Below are 25,690 nucleotides of genomic sequence, written 5' to 3'. Positions count from 1 at the left end.
GGTACCGAAGAAAGTGCTGTTAACACTGTTCTTGTGTCTGGTCCCCAGCCGGGCAGTACTTCCTTGTTTGGTTCTCTACATGGAGCTCTAATGGATAGTAAAACATTTTACCTGTTTAGATTGAAAACACTGACTCTTGGGTAGTCTTCAAGTATCATTAGGTCTTCCAGGGAGGAGGCTTCTTGTGGGTGGGCTGAGGGGGAAGCCATGTGTAATATTTAGAAAGGAGGTGTTCAGGAATGAAAAGAAATAATTTGTTTCTCTCTTACCTGTCTGGTACAAATCTAAGACAGCCACTAAAGAATTTGCTGTTGCACTTTGACTGCCTGGAACATTAATAGTAAAATATTTATTAGTCAAATAGCTTTGAATGTGGCATTTGAGACAATTTTTATGAATGGTAACACTCAGGCCTTTAAATGCTTCTGAAGTCATTTACAGTTGGGTGTGTGTGTGTGACACACGCACACACTTTCCATGCTGGTGGATTTTGGATGCCACAGTGCATAGATGTGTGGCTACCTTTTTAGAGAGCAGGCTACCACCCCCAGGGATGTACTATTCTTTTCTTCCCGTTGTGCCTTCGGGCTGACTGCAGAGGAAGGTGCAATTATGGGAGGGGAAAAAGCTTTCCACTATTTCAGATATAAATATGAATTTCATTTATTCTGTGTAAACAAGGGAATCTGCTTTTGAGCACAACTGGCTTGGGTGTGTCACAGATTCAGAAGGGCCTGAAGGATTTCTGCGTGAGAAAGTCCAATGTGTTTAATTCAAAGGATGATCTGGGAGAAACAGTTAGAACCTGGGTGGTTGTCTTTGTTAGGGTTTCTGTGGCTGTGAAGAGGCAAGACCACAGCGCTCTTATTAATGGAAACACATAGTTGAGGCTGGCTCAGAGTTCAGAGCTTGCGTCCATTATTGTCATAGCAGGAAGCATCACAGATGCAGACCTGGTGCTGGAGAGGATGGAGAGGTCTGTATCTTGCTCTGGAGACAGCAGGAAGATGCTGCACACTAGGCCTAGCTTGGGCTTTTGAGACCTCAAAGCCCACTACCACAGTGACCTTCTCCACACTTCCCAATAGTGCCACCTCCCACAAGGCCACACTTCCTAATAGTGCCACTCCCTGTGGGCCGAGCATTCAAAAATGAGTCTGTGGGAGCTTTTCCTCTTCAAACCACCACAGTGATTATCAACTTAAAGGCTAAGTCAGTATCTGCAGTGTCTGTATTAGTCTGTTTGTTTGTTGGGTTAAATGCTTCTGAATGTTCCTTTGATCTTTATGAAAGGGAGAGCGGTTTGTGCATAGCAAGGATAGTTCTTCTGGGGTGTACCTAAGTTTCTGCTTGTCATTTTTGCCACCTCAAAACATGATCTCAGGGTTGCTGGAGAGATAGCTCAGTGGTTAAAGGCACTTGTTGCTCTTGCAGGAGTGCATTTTCCAGGGACCCCTATTAGGTGGCTCCCAGCTGCCTGTAACTCCAGCTTTATTGGATCTGAGACTCTTTTGGCCTCAGTGAGACATATACCATGTGACATATAGATAATAATTATTTTAGGAAATGCAATATCAGTTTGTCCTCAGATTTCTGGGGTGAGGTTGTTACCATCATTCATGTTGTAAAGTTTTACCCACATGCTTGGAGACTGGGTCTGAGAGATCCTGTTTCCCTGTCCTTCCTGCTCTACCCTGGGGACTGACGCAATACTTAGCAACAGTTCTCTCTGCTGAGGGTCACATGGGCTTCAGCAGAGAGAAACAGCGCACTGCCCACTTTACGTAGCTTTTGTTGCAGGTCATTTGTTGTTTTTGTAACACGGGTGTTTCTCTTGCAGGTAGCGTGTTGAGGGCAATTCTCCATGAATGTACGTCACCATGATGATGACCGACCAGATCCCCCTGGAACTGCCACCCCTGCTCAATGGGGAGGTGGCCATGATGCCCCACTTGGTGAACGGAGAAGCAGCTCAGCAGGTTGGTGATTCTGGGGGTCTGTGTGGGAAACAGCCGACTGTGTGGTTTACTTGGGGATGCAGAGGCCTTTGCTTTTTTAATTCTGTTGTTCCTAGAGAAGTCTTTTTGTTATTATACAATTACTTTATTATTTTTAAAATACCTGAAAAAAAATTTGAGCTCTGAAACTCTTACCCCATTCAGCTAGTAGTCTTTAAAAAAAATTAAGAAATAAGCTTTAAAACAATGACTCATTGCAAGGCTGTTCATTCCTCTAGTGTACTTGACCAGTCTGTGTGACCTTGATTGGAAGATGCACGGGTCAAGGGGAAACAGCCCTTCCCCACTGGCGGAACTCCCGGGGTTCCATGGGAGGGCCCTTTCAGATGCCACTCCTATGTCCTCCCAGCTTAGCATCATGGTACACAGCATGTGTTCTATCTGGTAATTACGTAATTTCCTTTGTACATTTCTGAAGAAGCATAAACATACTTGTTTTTTGACTAGTAGAGTTGAAAAATAGTTGTCCAGAATATCTTAATAATTCAAGGAAGCTGAGTGGTCCTCTGTGTGACCCCAGCACGACCCATCGTTGACCGTCTTTGTTAGGGACAGAACAGGTACTTGGTTTGCCCTGCTGATGGGTCTGAGGCTGATGCTCAGTCATTCATTAGTCTTCTGGACTAGACTGTGACTCTCTTAAGAACAAGATCTATCTAACTGGGGCCAGAGAGATGGCACAGCAGTCAGAGTATTTGCTGCTCTCGCACTACTGGTCCACTGTTAAATCCCGAACACCCATAGTGAGTGCGTGAGCCACTTGTACCTCCAGCTTTGGGGAAGCTGCCATCCTCTTCCAGCCTTCATGGGTACTGCACATGTACATATGCACACACTTGCTCACATCAAATAAAAATAAAATGAATCCTAAAACACAAACCAAAACACGTACACCTAACAGGTGCTTACTAAGCATTGGTTGGGTAAGGCTCATTGTCCCCCACCCCCCTTCCCGTGGGAATGAATGTCTGCCTCTCTGTCTCAAACTCTATCATACTGTTAGCATCTTCTATTTTATACAAGGTTAGACAGCCACACCCCACCCAACCACACAAGCCCCACTTCTTGCTGCCCTCCCGGTCTTCAGCTATGTAGTCTCTACAGTGGCCTTCCCATTGTCCACGTCTCGAGTTTATTCTGTCCTCTGGGCCTTCCATCAGCAGTGCCTGCTTCGTGCATACCTTGCCACATCTGTTTCACTTCTCCAACTACCTGGGCCCCGTGCCCATGCCTTGCCAGTGCCTATGCCTCGCGGGTGCACATGCCTCACTGGTACCCCCTGCTTCGCCGGTGTGCATGCCTCACTAATACCTGTGACTCGCCAGTGCGCATGCCTCACTCGTGCGCCTGCCAAGCTGGTGCGCATGCCTCGCTGGTGCGCCTGCCAAGCTGGTGCGCATGCTTTGCCGGTACCCATGCCTTGCTGGTGTTTAGAACTCGCTGGTGCTCGTGCCTCACCAGTGCTGGACAGTCGTTTTCAATGCATCTACTTCTGCTTCTCCATATGGAAGCTGCAGCTGTCTTCCCACAATGTAAAGTGTTTTATATTTATCACTTACTCAAAGCCACCCTATTATCCTCGGAGCAGAGCCTGTCTTATAGCCTGTCACCCTTGCCTGGCCAGCCTGACTTGTGCTCCATCCCTGGCTGTTCTCTAGTGTTCTAGCTGTTTTAGTTCCGTCAGCCATTTCAGGATACTAAATTCTGTCTCCTTCATTTTTACTATTTAAAAGGCATTTAAAACCCAAGGTATTCAAATGTGATTATGGAAAGTGGTTCCGGACTCCCCTTGGCTCATGTAGCCAGGCTTCCTGAAGCCACTTTTCTGCGTTGCTGTGTCCTGTTTTTTCTGTTTTGGTGATTTTTGTCTTCATTTTTTATGATTCAGTTCTCCCAGAGCAGCTTTTTGTAGCTTATTAGCTAGCATAAAGAGCCCTCAGTTTTAGAATTTTCCAGTCTTCCCTTCAAAACTGAACTTCTTTCACACAGAGCCTTGACTGAAGAGTGAGAAGATGATGGGGTGTTCCCAGAAGACCACACGGCATCTCTTGCCCTTCCTTTGACTATTCAATAAGTAGAATCTGGCTTAATAAATTTGGCCCATTGGGAAGAGTTCTAAAAAGCTAAAAGTGGAAGTTTTACTAATCTATGTATTTTATAAATAGATACTTAAACTTTTTCCAAATGAAGGGGTACACTTAGAAAATATCACAGGGGCCTTGGAGAAGTTTGAGTTTGATCCCCAGAACCCATGTTTGTTTGTTCATTTGTTTGTTTGTTTTTAAAGGGAATGAAGGCATGTGCTTGTGATTCTAGCACTGGAGTGGGGGACAGGAAGATCTATGAGGCTTCCTGGTCAGCCAGTTTAGATGAATTGGCAAGTTTCAGGCCATGGAAAAACTGTCTCAAAGTAAAGTTTCCTGTGTCTTGAGTCACAGCACTAGAGTCTGACCTGTGTTCACACACAGACTTTTGCACAAACGTGTGTGTGCACACAATATGATGGAGATCATTTCAGTCTTCATCTAACTGTTAGATATATCTAGAAGCATTAACATTTACATTTAACTACTTGGTGTTAATGTAAAATTCTCTTAAAGGGAACATTGTTTAGTGAACAAACTTTGAAATTGTTTGTTTGTTTGTTTGTTTGTTTTTGAGTCAGAGTTCCTTTGTAGTCCTGGCTGTCCTGGAACTCACTCTGTAGACCAGGCTAACCTAGAACTCACAGATCCTGCTGGCTCCGCCTGCCAAGTGCTGGAATTAAAGGTGTGGGACGCCACTGCCTGGCAGTTGGAAATACTCTGCTCCTCAGGTCCAGATGAAGATTTATCATGCCTGGAGGCTGCATCTCTGTCCATGGCTGTGACCCAGCCCAGCCAATGGCCTACAGGACCATGTGCCTTCCTTTTTGTGTCCCGAACATCCCCAACCTATGTCTCCTTCATCTCTTAAACTTCTACTCCTTCTTTTGGGTCTGACTGTCTGCATTGGTGTGACACAACTTGACAAAAACAACTTGAAGAAAGGGTTTGTTTCTGTTCAGTTTGAGGGTGCAGTTCACAGCAGTAGGGAAGTCAAGGCAGTGTGGGTCAGTGTTCGAGGCAGTGACCACCTTGCATCCATCAGAAAATGGTGCATGCTGGGGCTGCACTTTCTCATCTCAGGAATTCAGTGCAGTTCTCCAGACCATGGCTGGCACTGCGCACTCTTCAGTCTCAGCTGACCGTGTGTAGAAACTCTCTCACAGACATGTGCAGGGTCCATCTCCTAGGTGACTCTAGATCCCGAGCCTTGACAGTCGATCGTTGGTTCCACTTCTGTGATACTATGAGCAATGGTGCCCTGAACAAATGAGGAGGTCTGGAGAGAAGGTGACAGTTGTGGAGCCATGAATTCACTGAGGGTCACTCCACAGTGGGCGGGGCCTGGACTAGATGGTCCTCTACACTGTGTAGCATTAGGCACAGGGAATTTGGTAAATGTCCTGTTTATCATGTTTCTTATTTCTGTCTTCCCTTTTTAGTTTCCTTTTTAAACTTTTAGAATAATCTTTGTTTTTAAGCATTTTGTTTTATTTTATTTTAAAAACTTTTTCAGGAAATTAATTTTCTGAAATGTAACAGAACAATAAAACAAAGCAAAATACCCAAAAAACAACAGCCCCTCATAGTTCTCGCCAGCCAGTGTAACATGCCTTCTGGTTCAGGCTGTGAAAGAGAGCTCATTTCTATCCCCTGACATAGTTCATTCCCAAAGGCTGGCCTATAGCACCCCATTTTATTGAGACTAATTTTTTTCTCATTTCTTTTTTGATTTTTTTTCCCTGTTTGATTTTGAAATTGCTTGTGTCCCCAGAACAGAATCCCATAGCCAGAGTTTTCCTGACATTCTTTTGAGCACATGCTTCTAGACAGTATGTTAGGCAGAGAACTTTATGACAGCGCTCATCTCTAGTGTGTCTCTGACGTAAATGTTCCCTCACAATTCCATGACCTTTTTCATTTTGTTTGAGATCTTCTTAATTACACTTCCCTGACAGTTTCCTTCCTCCGTTCAGTCTTACAACTTCACACTGCACAGGTTTGGCCCCATGTAGAGTTGTGTGTGTACAATGGGCCTTTTCTACTTAAGATCCAGTGGAGAGGAAGTCTTATAATTAATGTAGTGGATAAAAACAGATAAACAACTTTGGCTTATCCAAATGACAATGAGACCAGCCATCAGAATAAAGGCCACTGCTTTATTGGTGAATAGCAACTCGTGTACCTTTCCTCTTTTGACAGAATCTCGTTTTAGAGCTGGGCCTTAAGCTGGAACACCTAGTGAGGCAAAGCGTGGTCTTGGGCCACACTCTTCAGTGTCCTGAGAAGAAATGCACAGCTCGTGCCTTTGTTAAACATTTTTCAAACTGCTACCTGCTTCTTTCTACCATGTAGATCCGTTGAGAGTGCAAGTGGCAAGGAGTAGAAGGTAGACTCTATGGGACGGCTTATGGGTTGACTGAGATACATTCACTTTAATAAGTATTTACAAATGGCGTCTGTGCCAGCGCTGTCCTAGGGCTAGAGACACAAACATGAATAGGCACTGCTATTGCCTGAAGGGAATGAGCAGTTTCGTTAGATAAATATAACCCCGGATGCTGAATTTACACATATGCTAAGTTGAATGAGCTTGCGGTGCAGAATGTACCAGAGCATAGTGGAGGGACCGAGGTGTGGAATAGGGAGGTAGGAAGACAGCAAACTGGGCAGTGGGAAGCTGAGCTTGCCTTAGAGCTTCCCTGAAGCCTGTAGCTGTTAGGCTTTTAGAATCAGTTAACCAGCTTCAGTTTTACCTGGTGTGGTGGTGGGGGCTTCTATTCAATGGAGAGTTAATATTTTAAGTTCACCATGAGCAAATCTTCTAAATAGATTCTGATTTTTTTTCGTGAATGTTTTTGTATGCGTGTTTGTGTGTAGGTACACATGTATGCATGCGTACATGGAGGGTGGAGGACATTTTACCCTGGGAACACTGGTCTCTCATTGGCGTGGAGCTTGTCAGTTAGGCTAGGCCAGCCTCTCAGTGAGCCCCAGGGATCCTCTTTTCCATCTCCCCAGGGCATTTTTAAATGTTGATCATGGGAATTGAACTCAGGTCTTTGTACTTTTGCGCAAGGCAGTTGCTCTACCGCTGAGCTACATCATCAAGGGCAGGTCTTTGTACTTTCAAGGCAAGTGCCTTATCCACTAAGCAACGCTCCCTCTGTACACCGCCCCTCTAAGAAAAAGACTTTGCTTTCAGTTTTTCTTTTGTTAGAAATTCTGCTTGACCCTTAATGTTCCGCTCTGGTGGTTAGTCCCCCTTGGCCCTGTGTTTCCTATATCCCAGGATCACGGGCTCCATGGAACTGCAGACAGCCAGCATCCCTCACTCAGGAGAGTGCAGTTACAAAGACACCACCCTTGCTACCAGGACTTCCTTGCAACTTTAAAAATGGTGTGTGTATATCCAGTCTGTGGTCTGGTACCTCCGTCCTTCTGTGTTGGGCTTGCCAGTCCTCCCTGCATAGGCTGCCACGAGGCACAGCCTGGGCAGAAGCTCAGGCCTAGGAGAATAAATGTCGATCTGTGTTATCTCAGGGCATTGTTAGCTGTAGCTCTCACAGTAATTAGGACACACAGCATGTAATCATGACAGTTCTGGGCTGTCTGGCTTGAGAGACTTCAGAATTGAATTAGCCAAAGGCAAGAGTAGTCTGCAGTAGCCAGTAAAGCAGTTGAGCTGCCTTGCAAAGGAGGGGCTAAAGGAAAAGCACCGGTGCAGCTGGACCGCAGAGTCAGGCTAGGATCCTCCGATAGTTGAAGCATTACCACTGTCTGCAGCTCACTGCTGACTTTGTCTGATTTCATTTCATTACGGAGAGAGGGATCATGTCTGTCTTGTTCAAGCCGTGGCCCACAACTATGGTTGCATGCAGGAAATCTTTTTAATGGATAAAGGATAAACAAATTTAATTAATTTATAACAGAGTTTGAAAAACTCCCCCCCCTTTTAAGATTTATTCATTTATTATATATAAATACACTGTAGCTGTCTTCAGACACACCAGAAGAGGACATCAGATCCCATTACAGATGGTTGTGAGCCACCCTGTGGTTGCTGAGAATTGAACTCAGGACTTCTGGAAGAGCAGTCAGGTGCTCTTAACCGCTGAGCCATCTCTCCAGCCCAAAACTGGCCCCTTTTTAAATTTGCCATAAGCCTTTAAAACTAAAATCCTTTATTTTGTACATGCATGTCTCTCTTTCTCTCTCTCGTGTCTGTGTGAGTGTGTGTGTGTGTGTGTGTGTGAGTGTGTGTGTGTGTGTGTGTGAGTGTGTGTGCACGCTCGCGCGCGAGTATGCGTGCGTGTGTGTGGACGTTGGAGAACGTCTGTGTAGTCAGTTCTTCCTTCCGTCTTTCTGTGGTTGCAGGGTTCTAGGACTGGACTCAGGTTGTTAAGTTTGGGTAGCAAACACCTTTCCCTGCTGCACCCCCTCACTGGGCCCTCTCCTCTTCCTAAAACTTCATTTCTTTATTAACGTTATAATGTCTGTGCATTTCTTTTGGGTAATAGTTAAAGAAAAGGAGACGTATTTGCCAAATAATTGGCCTCCCTGTCCTCGTGTCTCTTACTCTCAGACTCACCCAGCTGCTGTGGGTTGAGAATATCTAGAGATGAAGGCAAATGAGATCTGCACTGAGCATTTCCGAGCAGTGTTTCCTTTGTGGCTCCTCCCTAAGTAACAACCCATGTAGCGTATTTACATAGCACTGCATCCAGAGCCTCACGGAAGTTTGTAGGAATATGTGCCAGGGTTGCAAGCACATTTTCTCCCCTTCGTTGGGTTGTTTTGGATTTTCAGGTCAAGATCTCATGCTTTCCACACTAGCCTGTAACTGAGAATGACCTTGAACCCCACACACTTGCCTCTGTCTCCAAGGGAGATGTGAAGCCCCTGGTTATGCCCTTTTCATGAGGGGCCTGACGCTCTTTAGCCTTTGGTGGCTACTGGGGCCAACCTGTCCCGTACCCAATTTCCCTTAAATTCCGAAGAACAACTGATGGTAAAATGGGAAGATTTAGATGAAACCCTGGGCTTTTCCTGTTTATTTGGGAGCCCAGAAGGTCTGGCAACAGTGGCTTGGGTTTCTAAGTCAGCGGCAGTTGAGTGACAGGAGTAACTGCTGCTTTCGCCTGGGGGCTTGGCCTTCATCCAGCAGTGTCACCACGCCATGTCACCTCTGAATTTAACTCAGTTTCAGGTGGACATTTTAAAGTGTCTTACTCATGACATCCCATCTCACGTGTTTTAGTCTTGACGAGACAGTTTTATGTGTGTATACTGTACTTTTATCATGGCGGAAGTCTCATTCCTATTCTTAGATACACCCATTGTACACACGCAGATGTGGCCTCTCTTTATTGGACTTGCTTGGTGACATAGATTGGGAAGCCGGAGGCTTGGGATGACTGGCTTTGAAAGGCTTTTGTCACCCCTTCTACAAGTTGGGGTTCATTGATTTTGGCCCCTGCTTTTTAACGAATGATCTCCGAGTCTCCATACCAAGCATGCACCAGACCTCATGCTGAGGTCCTTCCACCACAGTCCCCAGTGGGGCAGCCATCAGCGTAAAGGTTCAGCTGTTCCACAGGTGAAGATGGGGATTCTTTACACAAAGCCTTTACTGAGAGTTCTCTTTAGGTACACTTTATGTTACTGCGTAGATAAAGCTGTTTGTTTGTTTGTTTGTCTTTTTGTTTTATAAGACAGACGCCTTAGTTTCCCCAGTGCAGTGGTGAAACACTCTGATAGAAGCACGTAGGGGAGGAAGGCTGTCTTATCTTAGCTCGCAGTTCAGGGTGCAGTCCATCATGGCAGGGCAGTCCAGACAGCAGGAACATGAAGCAGCTGACGTTTCTGACCTCTAATGCTTTTGTTTTGAAAGCCTCTCTTTGTCACATTGGAGGCTCCATCATACAATAAGGATCATTTCTATGTGTTGGGAGAGACTTTCCTATATGTTAGTGCATACTTGTTTCTGGCAGGCATTTTGTGGTCAAATGATAGATGTAAAAACTTAACTTTGCAGTAGATGCTGTACTCCAAACAGGACCATAGTAAACGAGACCCACAGTTAGCAACATTCTCCAAATTCCGAATGTAGCTGTTCATCTTCATGTTTCTCTCTCTGCACTCCTTGTGTAAAATACACCCTTCTAACGAGGTTGCCACGGGAGTGCCATCTCATATCTAGGATACCTGGGCTCAGTTCCCTTCAGGTTGTACTACTTTACCTGTTTAACCTGCCATTGGCCACTCAGTCACTTCCCACTTAGCCCTAATGTTAGAACTTGAAGTGCCCATGAAGCAGCAGAGCTCCATGGTGCTTTGGGCTTCTTGCCTATACTGGTCATTGCTTCTCAGCCTCAAGCTTCTTTGTCTTCTTCAGCGATCACCATCAGATCAGATCATCTGAAAGAAGGAACATATTTGTTGAGCTACAAGTGTTCCTTCGCCTGGGCAGTTTCCTGTCCCCCTAGCCCTGCTCCATGCTGCCTCTTTTCACTCCTTGTAGGGATTGGAGAGGCCTTTGTATGCATGCACAGACCTTAGCTCTGCTTTGCAAATAATTGGGACAAATGCAGACAAAAAGAACCTGAAGCAATTGTAGTTTGATTTTGGGGTTGACTTACACATTTAGAAAGCAGCTTCCTCAAGAGGTAGGTGTCACACAGCCTAATTGGGTAATAGCTAGTTCCATTCCTCAAGTCTGATGTTTGGTGCACAACATTGGTTCCCATTGATTGATTGATTGACTGATTGATTGGTTGATTGAGGATGTCAGGCATAGGGCTGTCACAGCAGCACATGGCATAGATATAGGTCAACATCTACCTAAAACTAGATACAGTTATCTCTTGTTTTGTCTGTCTCCTCCTTACTGCCTAATTGTAGCCTTACCATCCTCTCTATTAGAGGGAAAAGGAGGAAGAGAAAGGAACCAGACTGTAGTTTTTCCTAGATCTTGTCTGCAAATTGTATCTATTAGGCAGACATAATTAACTTTTTATAAAGCCATAGCATTCTTTTAAGGACCCAGGATATTGGTGCAGTGTAGACTTGGATGGTAGAAGATTCGTTCCACCAATAGTGGGTATCCTTATCCCATTACTTCTTAGATTCTCTCGTATTTCTAAAGTGGTTGCTGTGGTTGGGTGCTGTGAACCCTCCAACCTTACAATAGCTGCCCTTCCGCCCCAGGCTTCACTTCAACCCTTCAGTGAACATGTCTTGAAGACATGTCCTACCAGGCATGAGGACCTTCTGGAGAGAGGGACAGTAGCTGGTTCTGGGTTGGTTACTCTGTAACCTCAGGGGCACTTAGGATAAACAGTCTGATTTTGCCTCTTGAACATAATCTATTGCTTTAACAATGGGGTCAGATGTGTTTGATTAGACCCTTGGTTTCCTTCAAGCTCAAGTGTGATTTGTAAGCTTGCTGGGCATTGGAAAACTTTTAGTTGAGTGGGTACTTATGGACAGTGAGTTGAATGGTTGCAAAGAGTGAATTTTAATTCAAAGTTTGACTTCTTCGCTTCTTCTGAAATAAGGGAAGGGATGGACATAGTTGAGGGCTTCTGAGGCGGCAGAGTCTGTGCTAAGCACTTACATAGTTCATCATTTAGTGGTCACGTAGCATGTAAGGCAAAGCCCTGTGTGTTCCTGGGCCAAGCGGAGGTGACAAAGGCTAATAAGGGCTTGCAGATGGCAAGTGACATGGGTGGGACTTGATGTCACTCAGGCCCTCTTCTAGGACTTCAGAAGTCAGACATGCCTGTCTTGGACCTTTCCCCATCTGCAGTATGCAGGCAGACAGGTTGAGTTTTGCATGGTCGTATATTACAGTTTACAAACAGGACTGTTGTCTCAGTGGGCAAAGCATCTGGTTTGTCACACAAGCAGGAGGACCTGAGTTTGTATCTCCACTCAACTTGTAAAAGCTAGGATAGTCACATCTATAGTTTTAGTATTTGGGAATCAGGGAGTTGAAGACAAGCGAATCTGTGGCCCTCAGTAGCCCACTATGCTAACCAGTAGGTGAGCTCAGGGTTCAGGTCTCTCAGGGAGAGACCAAAAGTATCTCAAAAAATAAAGAAGAGAGCAGCAGAGGAAGGTACCTAATACTGATGTCTAGTCTTCAAAGGTGTGTATGTACAAAAGAGAATACAGAATTCTCTCTGTCTCTGTCTCTCTCTTTCTGTCTGTGTCTGTCTCTCTCTCCCCCCCCTTTCCTCCCAACTCTCCCCCTCCTTCGTGCGCACACACACACACACACCTCACTAATTCCTGTAGTTATGATTTCTATATTATTTTCACGATCTGGCAAGTGACTGATTTAGAGATGTGGGGTTTGAGCTACAATGGAGGTGTCTGGACGTTTGATTTTCCTTTGAAAATGAGGTGGGAGTCAAGGCTTTTCAGATCTTAGCCCAGGTCTCTGTAGGGTCCCAGGGGGTTTTTATCAGGAATGGCTGTTCCCCTTTGGGGTCAGTACTGAGAGTACTGGTGAGCAGAGAGGGCAGCTGGGATCCTGCCTTGTGGCGGTGGGCGAGTAGGAGAGGGCATCTTTCCCCTGCTTTCCTTCCAAGCCCACCCTTCATTTCCGTTTAAGAGGTGAATCATTGTAGAGGCATGCTTAGAGACTCAAGAAACCTCTGTGTAAGACATGGAAATAGCCAGGTTTTTGGTGGTGGCTCATGCCTTTAATCTTAACTCTCAGGAGGCAGAGGCAGGCAGATGTCTGAGTTCAAGGCCAGCCTGGTATACAGAGTTCCAGGATAGCCAAGGCTACCCAGAGAAACCCTATCTTCTGACACATTAACCCCACCCCCACCCCAACCCAGAATAAAAGAAAAAAGGTTTGAAACTATTAGGTGATTTGTTTTTCTTTCTGAATTTGTTCATATCTTTTTTTTTTTCTTTTTTTTTTCAGAGCTGGGGACCGAACCCAGGGCCTTGCGCTTGCTAGGCAAGTGCTCTACCGCTGAGCTAAATCCCCAACCTCTTTCTGAATTTGTAATGATTCCTCTTATGTAATGCCAGGGTGAAAACACAAACTGGGTTTTAGTCTTCAAAAGGAAGGGATGTGGCCTCTCAGCCACGCATCATGTATCTTAGAAGCTTCCTTCCCTGGTTCTGACTGAGGTACAGGTCTTCATGGAGGTAGGATGCAGGATCGTGTGGGGTTTGGTTGAACTGTGTCACCCTCACCACACCCGCTTGCTAGTGAGTTCCTCATTCTCTTTGTTTCAGATCAGGAAAGAGCTCTTGGACTTTGACTCTTCAAGATGTTAATTACATGTTCCAAAATCATGTGTTCTGTTAAAAATCACTTACGCACAGCCTTGGAAAGAACTCCAAGCAGGGAGTTGCTTCAGGGTGCAGAATATTGTTCTGGAGGCCTTGGGAAATAAATCTAGGTAGTTGGTTCATTTACCACCAAGACATCTTGAGTCAGTGTATATAAACAAGAGACGTCCCGTGGGCCCGGACATTATTTGTCCCAGATGGAGTTTAAACTTGGCTCACCGTGCTGCACTGATGTCATGGTACATCAGCTGGCCCCGAATTAGATGTGCAGAGAATCAGCTATGTGCTTGTGTGCACTGAGGGCTTGTGGGGAGGAGGGGTGGGGAGGCTGGAAAATCTTTGTCACAGTTTTCCTTTGCACTCTGCAGAGCCTAGAGTCTGTCCTGACTTTGGATTTAGTGCAGAGAGAGGGGAGAATCCGAAGGTTCGGTGATGTAGAAGTTGGCATCCGTGTGCCAGAAGGTCCTTGTGCTTCTGAGACTAGGAGTCCTGCGACTGGCTTTCCATTAGCTCCTTAGTGAGGAGGCCCCTACTCTCCAACCCAAAAAGGAGAACTGGGCAGCATTATATCTAAGACCCGCATCCACAGTGACAGGCTTGAACCTGTTGGATGAACTTTTACTGCTACAGCATATTGCCACCCCCAACATGTTAGCTCTGTTTTGCTTTTTTTTTTCTTTTTCTTCTTTCTCAGACAGGGTCTTATGTAGCTAAGCCTACCCTCAAACTCACTTTGTAGCCAAGGCCTAGCTTAGATCTCCTGAACCCAACCCCACCTTCCCAATGCTGGACATGGCAGCACACCTGGCTGTTTTCCCAAAGCTTTCAGATTTGAAGATAATTCCCAGTCTTTGTGCCCTGCTACCATTGAGGAAGACATGCCTTAAACTTTGTAATGGTCCTCAAGTATCCATTAGTATAAATGTTGTGCTCTAGGGTATCGGTACGTGTTTAGCTCTTTCGTCCCTGTATGGTGGGTAACCTACCAATGAGTTGTGTATGTATTTAGAAAGCCAGATGCTTGAAGCATCCCGAGAGATCTGAGTTTACATCTTCAGCGTGCTTTGAGAGGACACCCAGAATGCCAGCTGGTTCTGCTGCTCTTCCAAAAGTTCATCATGAGTTATCATGTCCTAAAAGCTTTACTCCTAGGGGTGGGTGTGTGTGTGTGTGTGTGTGTGTGTGTGTGTGTGTGTGTGTGTGTATGTATGTGTGTGTGTGCATACATACATATATATATATATATCCAAGAGGAATAGGCATTTAGCCCACAGAAACTTGACTGTGAATAATCAGAGCACAATTATGCAAAACAACCAAGAGTTTTAGAAACAAATCAACTGTAAATTAACTGATAAATAGATGAGCCAAATGTTGTATATTTAATAATGGAATATTACTTAGAAGAAAAAAAGAAGTGAACGAGACAACACGGACAGCCTGGACACCTCTTTTGTTAAGTGAAAGGATTCCTTCGAATTGTGTTGTTTTTGTCTTTATATAAGATCCACCACAAGCAAACACGCAGAGAGTAGAAGTACAGTAAACGGCTGGAAGAACTGAGGGAAGATGGGGTGTTGGAAATTTCCTATGATGTTTTGTGTCATGGGTACCAACTATCTTGGTGTACCAAAAATACTTCGTGTACATATACTGTGTGTGTTGCTTAGGTTTCAATAAAGATATTAATAGAAAATATCTGAAATTAGGAACTCAAAAACAAAGCAGCCAGCTTTGACCCTCTCCTGGACTCATAGCCAGCAACCCTTTATTGTTGGCTTGCGTGATGGCCATCTTAAAGAGATATCTCTAGGCAGGTTGGATTGTTTCAAAGCTGTAAGGAGCTTAGATTTCAGCACCTCTGCAAGTGGATTCCAGACCCACCCCTGCTGCCAGGACACAGGGAGGCTGAACAGAGCCTGAAATGCGCATGCTTGGGAAGGGCAGCCAGAGAGCCAGAGTGATTGAGCAGAAACTCAAGTTTCAGAGTGAGGATCTGTGGATGTTTAGATTTTATGGAGAACATGAAACATGGCAAATTTAGTAAATTGTTTTTCTTTAATCTCCTTCACTTAACTCTGACTTGTCCGCACTACCAACCAGTGAGGCCTGTCCCTTGTGAAGTGTGTAAGTATTCTCTGCATTTTATGAGTCAGGAAATGGAGGCTTTGGAGGTCAAGTGGACTGATCGCCTGGCAAACCTCCTACCTGGGACCAAGCCTCCATCTTTTAGACTGGCTCTTTTGACTGTATTAGGTGTCCTTAGACACATGGTTATGTGTAAGTTGCTTAGGTTAGCGAAGATAGGCTAATGACTCCTTATGTACATCCTTAAAGTGTTCTTAGAAGGCAGCTCTGCTCTGGCCTGAACCTCACCCATGCGCGTGGGTTAGGGTTAGGGTTAGGGTTAGGGTTAGGGTTAGGGTTAGGGTTAGGGTTAGGGTTAGGGTTAGGGTTAGGGTTAGCATGAGACCTTGTTCTTAGGTTTGACACATGGATAGTCCTGAAGGTTATCTTTTATTTTCAGTTGGAATATTGAATTTTAGGAATGTATCCTCTCCCCCTCCCCTCCCCCTCCCCTCCCCTCTGTGTTTGTGTGTGAACAGCAAACGTTTTAGTGAGGTATAGCCTCAGCTTGGGAGATGCTTTTTCTTATCTGCAGTTTGGATTCCTTATTCTTTCTTGAGTATGTATAATACGATAAAGACTAAATTATAATGTCAAGAAACAAGGAAGCAAATTCACGTAAATAATTTAAAATGAAATTACTCTGAAATCAAAGTAGGTCTTCTAGAGATATGATTAATCTTGGACCTGAAGAAGTAGTGTGGTGATTCTCTGTAATTAGATTTATTTGCCGATAAACCTGTTCTTATGGGTCTGCACTGGAGTGGAGGTCCAGACACTCATGGTGACTGCTATGAGCTAGCCAGAGGGAAGGGTTAGGTTGATCGCTGAGAGCTTTTGAAGCTAGTTTTCCTAGAGCATAAGCCAGGAGGAACAAGTCTAGAAGGGCCATCAGGTGCACATTTGCCAACTGCAGCATCAGGTGTGGGAGGCCAGAAGGAGGCAGCACCCTGAGACGAACTCAGGTGGCCGCTGTGGGGAGGCAGCTGCTTTAGCGGATGGCGGAGTTAGAGAGACAGCAAGCAGGGAAGTGGGGATGTAGAGGGACCGTGAAGTTCATGCGTCTCTGATGTAGAGGTGAGCACAAGCCATACATTTTGCTCAGCCCAAGCTGGGTTCTCGACAACTCAGCCACTCTGTAGTCAAGTGACTTTGGACCAATTTCTCTGGTGTTCTTTAAGCTTCAGTTGTCCCGTCTCTAAAATTAGGTTAATAAGTATTGCTTGGGATACCATATGGGTTTGATGAATAGTTAACATTTTAGAGTTGCTGTAAGGAAAACAAAAAAACCTGGGAAAAGATGTTGCTAAGGTATCCTTCATCACACTAAATTAACTTTACAGATTAACAATGTAATCTTTACCATGGTGGCCAGTGGGGGTCAGAAGAATGCATCTGGTCCCCCAGAGCTGGGCTTACAGGTAGCGGAGAGCCACCCAACATGTGTGCTGGGAGCTGAATTCCAACCCCTTCACTGCAAGGGCAGCAGGTGCTCCAACTGCTCTGTAAACCTCAGGTCTTCCAAGAAAATCAGGTGTTAAAGTATCTGGGAACCTTTGGAACGAGTCTTAAGGTCCAGGAAGAAGTGGACTGAGAGTGCTTGTCCTGCCAGCTGTGCTGATGGCACAGCCATGTGAGTCAGTGTTTGGAGACCCCACCTGGTGACTTCTTAGCCTTTGCCAGCTTTGGAATCTGGCTGCATGGAGGACAGGTGGACAGGGCAAGACCATGGGTGTTCTCTTCTTTCCCGTAACGTCTCTGGTCTACCTAATTGCTTCTTTATCCAGGAACCTTTTTTTTTTTTTTTTTAGTATTTAAAATTTTTTTTTTTTTTTTGGTTCTTTTTTTCGGAGCTGGGGACCGAACCCAGGGCCTTGCGCTTCCTAGGTAAGCGCTCTACCACTGAGCTAAATCCCCAGCCCCTAGTATTTAAAAATTTTTAAGTATATTAGTGTTCTATCTGCATGTAACCTGTATGCCACCAGAAGAGGCCATCAGATTTCATTAATAGGTTGTTGCGAGCCATTACGTGGTTGCTGGGAATTGAACTCAGGACCTCTGGAAGAGCAGCCAGTGCTCTTAACTGCTGAGCCATCTCTCCAGCCCTGGAGAGCATTTTTACCATAAAGGTGAATTTTGATTGTTGGCAAACATCACTTCGCTTTTGGAGAAAAGAGATTGGACTCAGAAAACAAATATGTATATTTCAGTTCTGCCTGAGAGCTCTTGTGCTCTGTGCCAGAGAGATGAGTATGTCAAAGGTGTGTATGGATAGGTATGAATTGGAGAATCTAAAGGGGGTGGTGTGTGTACAACTGTGTGCATGTAAAGGTGTTTGTGTGTTTGTGTACATGTGTGTATGTACAGGTGTGTGGGGCATTGTGTATGTGTATAGCTGGGGAGTATGTGTGTGTGTACATGTGTACAGGTTGGAGGAGAATGTGTGTGTACTGGTGTGTATGTGTGTTCAGGTTGAAGGAGCATATGTACTGGTGTGTGTGTGCACACGTGTGGGGGCATGGGTATATGTATGCAGCTGTGGGGTTATGTGTGTGTACAGGTGTGTATGTGTACAGCTGTGGGAGGTCTGTGTGTGTATGGGTGTGTATGTATGCACGGGTATGTGTATACAGATGTGTGTAGACAGGTGTCTGTGTGTGCAGGCACACATATACAAGCACATGTGTGTGATCATAAAACAATTGCAGGAGTAGCAGCTGCTGTTCTTTTATGCAGCCAAGGTTACTTTTAGCTTTTATGGTGCTAGAGTATGGTGTAGTGGTAGTGTGCTTGCCTAGTTTATGTGAGACCCTGGGTTTGATCCTTAGTGCCACCAAAAAGTCAAATGAAAGTGGTGGCTACAGAGAGTCTTCTTCACAGGGAACCCTTCTGGAGTCTCCAGGCTGTATCTTCTCTCCCCCAAGGTAACCACTGGGAGTTAGAAATGTGGGCTCAGAGGGAAAAGTACTTCTTCCTGTAACTGCTTGGGGTTTCACAGTGTGGTAAGTGGAGAAAGCTGCAGAAGTGACAGGGGCTCTCCTCTCTTGCTGTGGCTCTTGATCTTCTGGGTACTAAATGGAACCCACAGGAAGCCGCAGGGGTAATGTTTCATCTTTGATCAGTTAGTGAGTACTGCTCTCCCAGAGGAGCTTCTCTAATGGACTGATTCTCTGCAGGGATTTATATAGGTTACGGCTAAGGTGGAGGAGGTGTGGTAAGATAGGGAAAAGCTTGCACTGGCCACCTCCTAACTCTTTTATTTTCTTGTTTTATTTTATTATTTTTTGTTTTGTTTTTTTGGAGACAGCATCCCTCATTGGCCTGGGATTTGCCAAGTCTGCTCATTGGCAGGTTGACCAGCAGGCGCCAGGAGTCCCTTTGTTCCATTTCACTAGAGTAGGGCTTACAAGCACACCTAGAATTGTTCATACACTTGAGTTCTGAGGCACCTACTCACGTGCTTGTGCTTACATGCACCTTACGAGCTAAGCCACCATCATCTGTAGACTTAATGTTCTTATTTCTTTTATTAAATTAATTTTGAGAAACCATCTCACAATGTAGCCTCGGCCAGCCTGAAGCTGCTGTAGAGACCTGGTTATCCCTAAACTCAAAAGCAGTTTGCTTTCTTCTGATGATATTCTTTATTTGAGGCATATGTCAGGAGCTTGCCTTTAGGACAGATTTGCCTCTAGGCTTAGTCTTAGCTTCTTCCTGTCCTGCTTCCTCTCTCATGAGTAAGAAGCAGTTAGATGGGCAGCTATGAAGGAAGAGCTGCAGGCCTTCCTCGCCTGTCCCTTGGGCGAAGCATTGATTTCTGAGTGTTCTGAGTCTCCAGGAATGGAGAGGTGCCCTCGTTACCTTGCTCACCTGCCTCACACTTACTTCAGACTTCTTGACTCAGTGGCCTTTGCAATTGGAGCAGATCTCATGAAGTCATGTAGCCTGAGGTTTGAAGGTTCCTGCTTCCTGCTTCCTGCTCAGACAGCTTGGTTCTATGTCGGCATCTCTGGGAAAGAGAAATCTGTGATTAAGATCCTTTTCCCTCTTTGAGAAGAGACAGCTCAGCATGAATTGGTTTAATATTGACATTGAAAAGCAGGAAATGGCCAATGAATGAACAGAAAACAGTGAGGCTAAGAGGCTTCCCAGGGGTAGATCTACTCCTATATTTTGCATCTAAAGGGAACTCTTTGAAGGTATGTTGGGGGAGGGCAGTGATGGGAAGAGAAAGGTGAGGCAGAGACTGACAAGCATGCTTCAGAAGGTTCAGTGCCCCTCCCTCACCTGTCAGGATGACTCAACCTTCTCCAGGCTATGAGATGCAAGGCCTGGTGCTGGTGTCTCCTTCACGACTGGCCTCTGGGCTGCTGCATCAAAGCTTTATTTTTATCTTTGTCCTTGACAGTGACAATGGCACAGTGGTCAGTCTCTTAGTAAAATAAAATGCCCTCTCCTAAAAATACCCAATGGCAAATCAATACAGTCTGTTCCAGCTGTGACTTTTGCTCTTGTGAGAAGAGAGATTGCTATTAGGAGGCGAGAGCTTTGCCTCCTTTCTAAGGTAGCTTGGTAGATTACAATCTGGTTGCCATAGCAACTCAGCAGCAGTAAAATTACATGAACTAAACATTTGAAGAGAGGTGTGCTGGTATGATGCCTAAAAACCATTTATCTACCATCTTTCTTCCTGAAGAAGTGAGAGAGAAGGGATTAGACACTGAACTCTGTAAGCTGAGGGATGTTTGGGGGAGGACTACACACAGACTTTCCAAACAGACTTCAGAAGAGGCTGTTTCTTCCAGATCATTCTTTGAATTGTGTCCTGGTGTCAATGGTTACAGAAAACTGTCACAGATTCTTTTCAAGCAGTGTGGTAGGCAGAGTGAGACATCAATTCAGAAATCCCTTTTCTTGCCTGGGACTTTCCATAATATTGCTGGGTGGTATTTTCAGGGCCCTGCTGACAGTTATGTTGGAAACAGTATATGAATTTGGGGTTGTCAAAGAGGAGTAAACACAGGAGGAAACACATGCCTGATACTAGAAATCTGGCCAAGAATGCTCATCTGATAGGCTTCCCAGAGGAGAATCTACTTACATATTTTGCTCAGTGAACATAGTATCAAAATGCCCTCTAAGTTCTTATCTTTCTTGATTAGTGTTCAGACCTCACCAGAGAAGTTTCTATGTGCAGTAGTAGGTGGCAGTTAGTGAACTCACAACCGTTCTGGATTTAGAGCATAAATCTCTTTGGAGTGCTCAACCATAGTGGCACATCTGTCACATTCCCTTTGCTCCTAGGCCTAGAGATCATCATAGAAGAGGGGGCAGAGGTCATGGAGGACTGGACTGAAGCAGTGTCTTTTGGTCAAGACAGAACTGCACCAATGTACTCATGGCTGCTGAGGTTGTCTCTCTGCATAGCTAGGGCATGGAGAGTCAGTTTTCTTTAAGTGTATGGGTCTGGTAGGATGACCATGTTCCAGTGAATGGATGGATGGTATTTGGGCAGCACAGAGTAGACTTAGAGGATTAATTGGTGGGGGGTGGTGAAGTGGACAGTGGGGGGCCTGACTGTGATCAAATGTACATATTGTATACATGTATAGATGTCTCAAAAATGTATTGCATTTTTTTCAAAGGAAAATGATACTTTTATCTTTTAAGTCCTTAGATAAATTCTAGCATCATCATGATAGGATCAAAACCATCTGCTTTATGTTTAAACTGCTAAGAAGAAGCTTATAATGTATGCTTGCAGAATTAGGGCAGGGAAAAAAGTCAGTGGACACTGGACTCTGTGTCCTAGATATCTTTGACGATTTAAATTTATAAACTCTTCTCCCACACAATTGCCAATGGTGATCCTAGGAATGGGATCCAGCAGTATTGTGGAAAGTCCCAGGCAAGGGAAAGGACTTCTGAATGAGACACTCTTCTCTAGCGGCTGATGGTGATTGCATCTTGTGGTGCTACAGAAGTTTGCCAGCATCAAGGAAGCCTTGGAGTCCGTACCAACTTGATTTCTCTGTGTGCTGTGAAAAGCAGTTGACTCCTATCCATTAAGTTCTGGTGGGCAAGCAAGGGCTGTGGCAGTGGCTTATTTTGTTTTACAGGGTCTGACCCACAACTCCCTTTAACACCTTTAACACCCTTACTGTCTGTCCTCGCTCCACTCTCCCAGCCCTCTCCCCACTTACTATTCCTCCCTCCACCTTGCTGTCACTTACACTTTGTGGTCCCGCCTCCCACAGGCTCACTTCCTTCCTTTATTGAAGTGCTGTTTCACTGGAGGTAGTGTAATAGAGCTGTGAGGTGTGTTTATGTAAAAACAAAGCTGACTCAAACCTTTCCTGTTAAAGGGATGACTAAAAAAGCAGTGGAGAAGCTTTTATCGCTCTGGAGGTCTACAGGGATTTCCTTTTGAGTTTCAAAATGGCACACCACCACCACATCCCTGAGAACTGGAATGGGAAACCTGGAAGACTAGCAACACTGTTACTGTGGAGAAAAGCAATTTATCCTTAAATAATATGAAGCATCTGGGATGAGCCTGATGCTTTTCCAGTTAACTTATTTCTTAATTAAAAGAAATTCATGCCTCACCAGCATCTCCTGCTGTGAATTACTATTCGAACAAAATATGTGCAAGTTAAAGATTTATAAATGATATGACTTTGATCTGAGTAGCGTTTCAAAGCACGTGAAAAGTTGGTATTTAAACTGCACCTCAGAGGACCCTGTACATTTATTATGTTTTCAGTTTATGTTTACGTGTATGATCCCACATGAGTATACTGTATTACATGTGTCCACAGAGGTCAGAAAGGGTGTTGGATCCCCTGGAACTGGAATTTGCAGGTGGTTGTGAACCACCACGTGGATGTTGGAAACTGAACTTGTGTCCTCCAAAAGAGCAGTAAGCTCTCTTAAACACTGAGCCATTGCTCCAGTCTCCAGCCTTACAAAATCTTAATTCTTGAGCTAAAGAAACTTGTGAGATGGTTTTCCTGCCATCAATAAAAAGTATTGTGGGGCATGGGCTTAGCCAGCCAGATCTTATCCTGTTACCATCTCACTTAAAGAAGGAGACAACCACGAAGGCAGGTATTAATGTAGATAACTCATTGCAGTTGGGAGTTGTAGAGCACAGAGTAGATGCTAGCTCTTAATGGGAGGAGCACGGTGTGGAGGAGAGATCTCAAGGGAGAAGGGGCAGTTCGCTTGATGTTTCAGTGTGATAGCGGAGGCCTCCTGCAAGAACTGAGACGGAAGGACAGCAGCATCTTGGCAGGGTTGACAAGTGTGTCGGTCAGAGCTGGAGTTGGCCTGCTGATACTCAACCACAGTTACGTAGCTAGTTTTAAATCAGTGATCTTTTCCCCTTTTGTTATCCTTTGATTAGAACTAGATCTGGGAAGCTGTTGAAGGGAGAGACTGCAGCACTCCCACCCCACCCCCATCTTCTGTTTCGGAAGCTGTCCCAGTGTTACATATGTGTGTCTGTGTGGAGGAAACTCTGATTCTAGGTTGTCTACTGAAACATTTGAGTGCTTGGTGGGTTTGTTTATTTTGTGCCATTTATTATACTTTAAGGTTTTGATGCAGCTGTTCTTTTCCAACCATTTTAATTTTATAATCTGCCCTATCTTGTTATTTAACCCTTTACATCTCCAGTAGCAGCAGGTCAAATGGTTGTGTGTTGTGCAGCTTTTCTCCACATGGAAAGGTTTTGTGTGTTGTTTTTCTAATTTAAGCTTGTGTTTAAACTCATGATAGAGAAAAGAAAACTGTGTTTTCCCAGGGAAAGTGTAGTATAATCAAGTTTTAGAGTTATAAATATAAACAACATGGGACAGTACACTAGGAATATTCCTAAATTTTGAGTGGGGTTAAGATTTATACCCTAAATTTTGTGCTGGTAGAAGGTTTGGTGTCATGTGCTTCCTGCCCAGTACAGAACCTGGGTTCAGAAAGGTTCAGAAAGCAAGCAGAATGCCCAGGGCCCTGATGTAACTGGACTCTCTGTTCTCACAGGTCATTCTTGTCCAAGTCAACCCAGGTGAGACCTTTACAATCAGAGCCGAGGATGGGACACTTCAGTGCATCCAAGGTAAGGAAATTTTCTGACAAACCTTCTAATGAAAGGTTCTTCTTTATTATAATGGAAGGAAGTTTTCCCCCTGTGTTTACATGTGATTTTCTAGAAGCAAATATATCTTCTCTTTATTTTTCTGTCCTATGGTCTCAAATCTATGTGGTGGTTCTTTACATCTGATAGTTTGAGCCACATTATGTACTGGATGCCTCTTAGTTATCCTCTGTTGGGTGGCTTAGGACAACACGTCTATGGACCAGGAGAGCCTTAGCCGTACACAAGAGCTCTGGGACTCAGAAAGCTAAAGGTCAAAGCAGCTTTGTCCCACTCCTCTCACAGAGCTAGACGGACATCCAGACACCCTCAGGTGGCTGCTGGTGACATTTAGTTTTGGAAGGCTTCTAGCAGAATGTTCCCCTTGCTTCCTTGTTAAGTGGCCTCTCTACAGAGGTAGTAGTGGACTTATGTGGCAGCTGACTCCTTTACAGCGACTAACTTTAGGGTGAGAGGGAGTCAGAGGTATGTCCTTCCCCCACTGCAGAAGGGGAGTCAGCATCATGAATACAGGAGGCAGCTGCCAACTGCTGTTTACCCTGTGGTCCCTGAGGTTTCTTGCCTTTTCCACGTGTAAAATGTTCTCCCAGGGTCTGCAAAAGGCTTGCCCTAATACCGAATCCAGACTCTTGTTCCTGAACAAGCTCCACGTGTGAGTGAGACCCTGCAAATGGCCTCATAAAGCACCATGGCTAGTCCATCCCCTCCTGCCTGGCAGGGGAGGCGTTCCTTCCAGTGGTCACTCTGGAGAGAGCTGTCTCAGCTCTGCCCAGCCATGTGGACACGTGGGATGATGACGTCAGACCTGCGCCTGGTCGGCAGCAGTGTTCTGTTGGAAGATATAGCATGATACCTCTTCATGATAGCTCTTCGTATAGGGATTGAGATTGTGGGGCATAGAATAAATGGAGCTGTGATGGCGGTCAGGATTTGGTTACTGATCAGACAGGAATCAATCAGAAGACTTATTTATATAACCTGGACATGTTTGCCAATACCCATCAGGTGAGAGGAATGCATGTCCTTGTTACTTTGCTGTACTGGGCTTGTACAGTGTTTTCTATTTCATTGTTGAGAAAGCAGCAGACTGCTCTGCATTCATGACTTCCTTGGATCTGTAAGAACAATATTTACAACTTAAAAATGAACATATGTTAAAGATTTAAGCCTAATGAATTTTAATTGGAGTTAGACTGGAATAATTTAATACTTTTATAAGTGATGTTTTTTGCTGACTGTATTTCTCTAGCTATTGCTGTTGGAATTATTTTTAGTACTATAGACTTAAGTCTTCTGTGGCAAAAAGTAGGATGAAACTCCAGGTCAAGAAAGAGAGAAAGAGAGAGAGAGAGAGAGAGAGAGAGAGAGAGAGAGAGACAGAGAGAGACAGAGAGAGACAGAGAGAGACATGTGGAAATAATGTGGAGTATAGAATCTTGTCTCTAGTCCCGTTGTGAATGGAGCTAGTCTTAGTTGGAAACCTTGGAGTCAGTCTCTTCAGACATGACACTAGAGGATCTAGCTGAAGCCTTGCTTCTGTCGATTGAAGCTGAGCTTTTCAGTTCAGGAAGAAAAGCAGTTCGGAATTGTAGCAGGGAGGTGGAGCCAGGAGGGTCAGCGGTTCAGGTCATCCCCAGCCACACAGTGAGTAAGAATTCAAGGCCAGCCTGGGCTACAGTGGAATTCTATCTCCAATAACAAAGTGGTTGAGTCTCTGGCTCTGGTGCCAGTAGAGCCCATGAAGCCCCAGGTACCATGTCCATCCACCTCACAACTGAGAAGGTGAGGTGGAATCTGATTGCAGATCCTTGTAGTGTCTGTCAGAGCAGTGTGTGTGAATGTGAGCGTGTCTGAGCAGTGTTTGTGCGCACACATGTGCAAACATTGGTGGAGTTGACTCTTGAGAGTCTGAGTCCATGTCACTTGTGCATGCAACAGCAGTGTTGCATGTGTATCCTCTGTTCACAAAGGGGCCTTAGTGTTTATTT

At 44.9% G+C, this 25,690-nt stretch overlaps 1 protein-coding gene across 5 annotated transcripts in view; it reads left to right on the top strand.

Annotated features, from left to right (window-relative positions):
* Fndc3b (fibronectin type III domain containing 3B) overlaps positions 1–25,690 on the top strand; it is a 298,000-nt gene that overhangs the window by 67,901 nt on the left and 204,409 nt on the right. For 3 of the 5 annotated variants that reach the window (XM_087618967.1, XM_087618979.1, XM_087618971.1), the window contains exons 2-3: positions 1,841–1,979; positions 23,588–23,663. In XM_087618967.1, coding sequence (XP_087475093.1) covers positions 1,869–1,979; positions 23,588–23,663 — 187 coding nt within the window. In that variant the 5' untranslated portion in view covers positions 1,841–1,868. 5 annotated transcript variants of the gene reach the window in all.

The sequence above is a fragment of the Rattus norvegicus genome, chromosome 2 (genome assembly GCF_021556685.1).
Source record: "Rattus norvegicus strain SHRSP/BbbUtx chromosome 2, alternate assembly SHRSP_T2T, whole genome shotgun sequence".
Taxonomy (NCBI): domain Eukaryota; kingdom Metazoa; phylum Chordata; class Mammalia; order Rodentia; family Muridae; genus Rattus; species Rattus norvegicus.
This window is presented reverse-complemented; position numbering and strand designations above follow the sequence as displayed.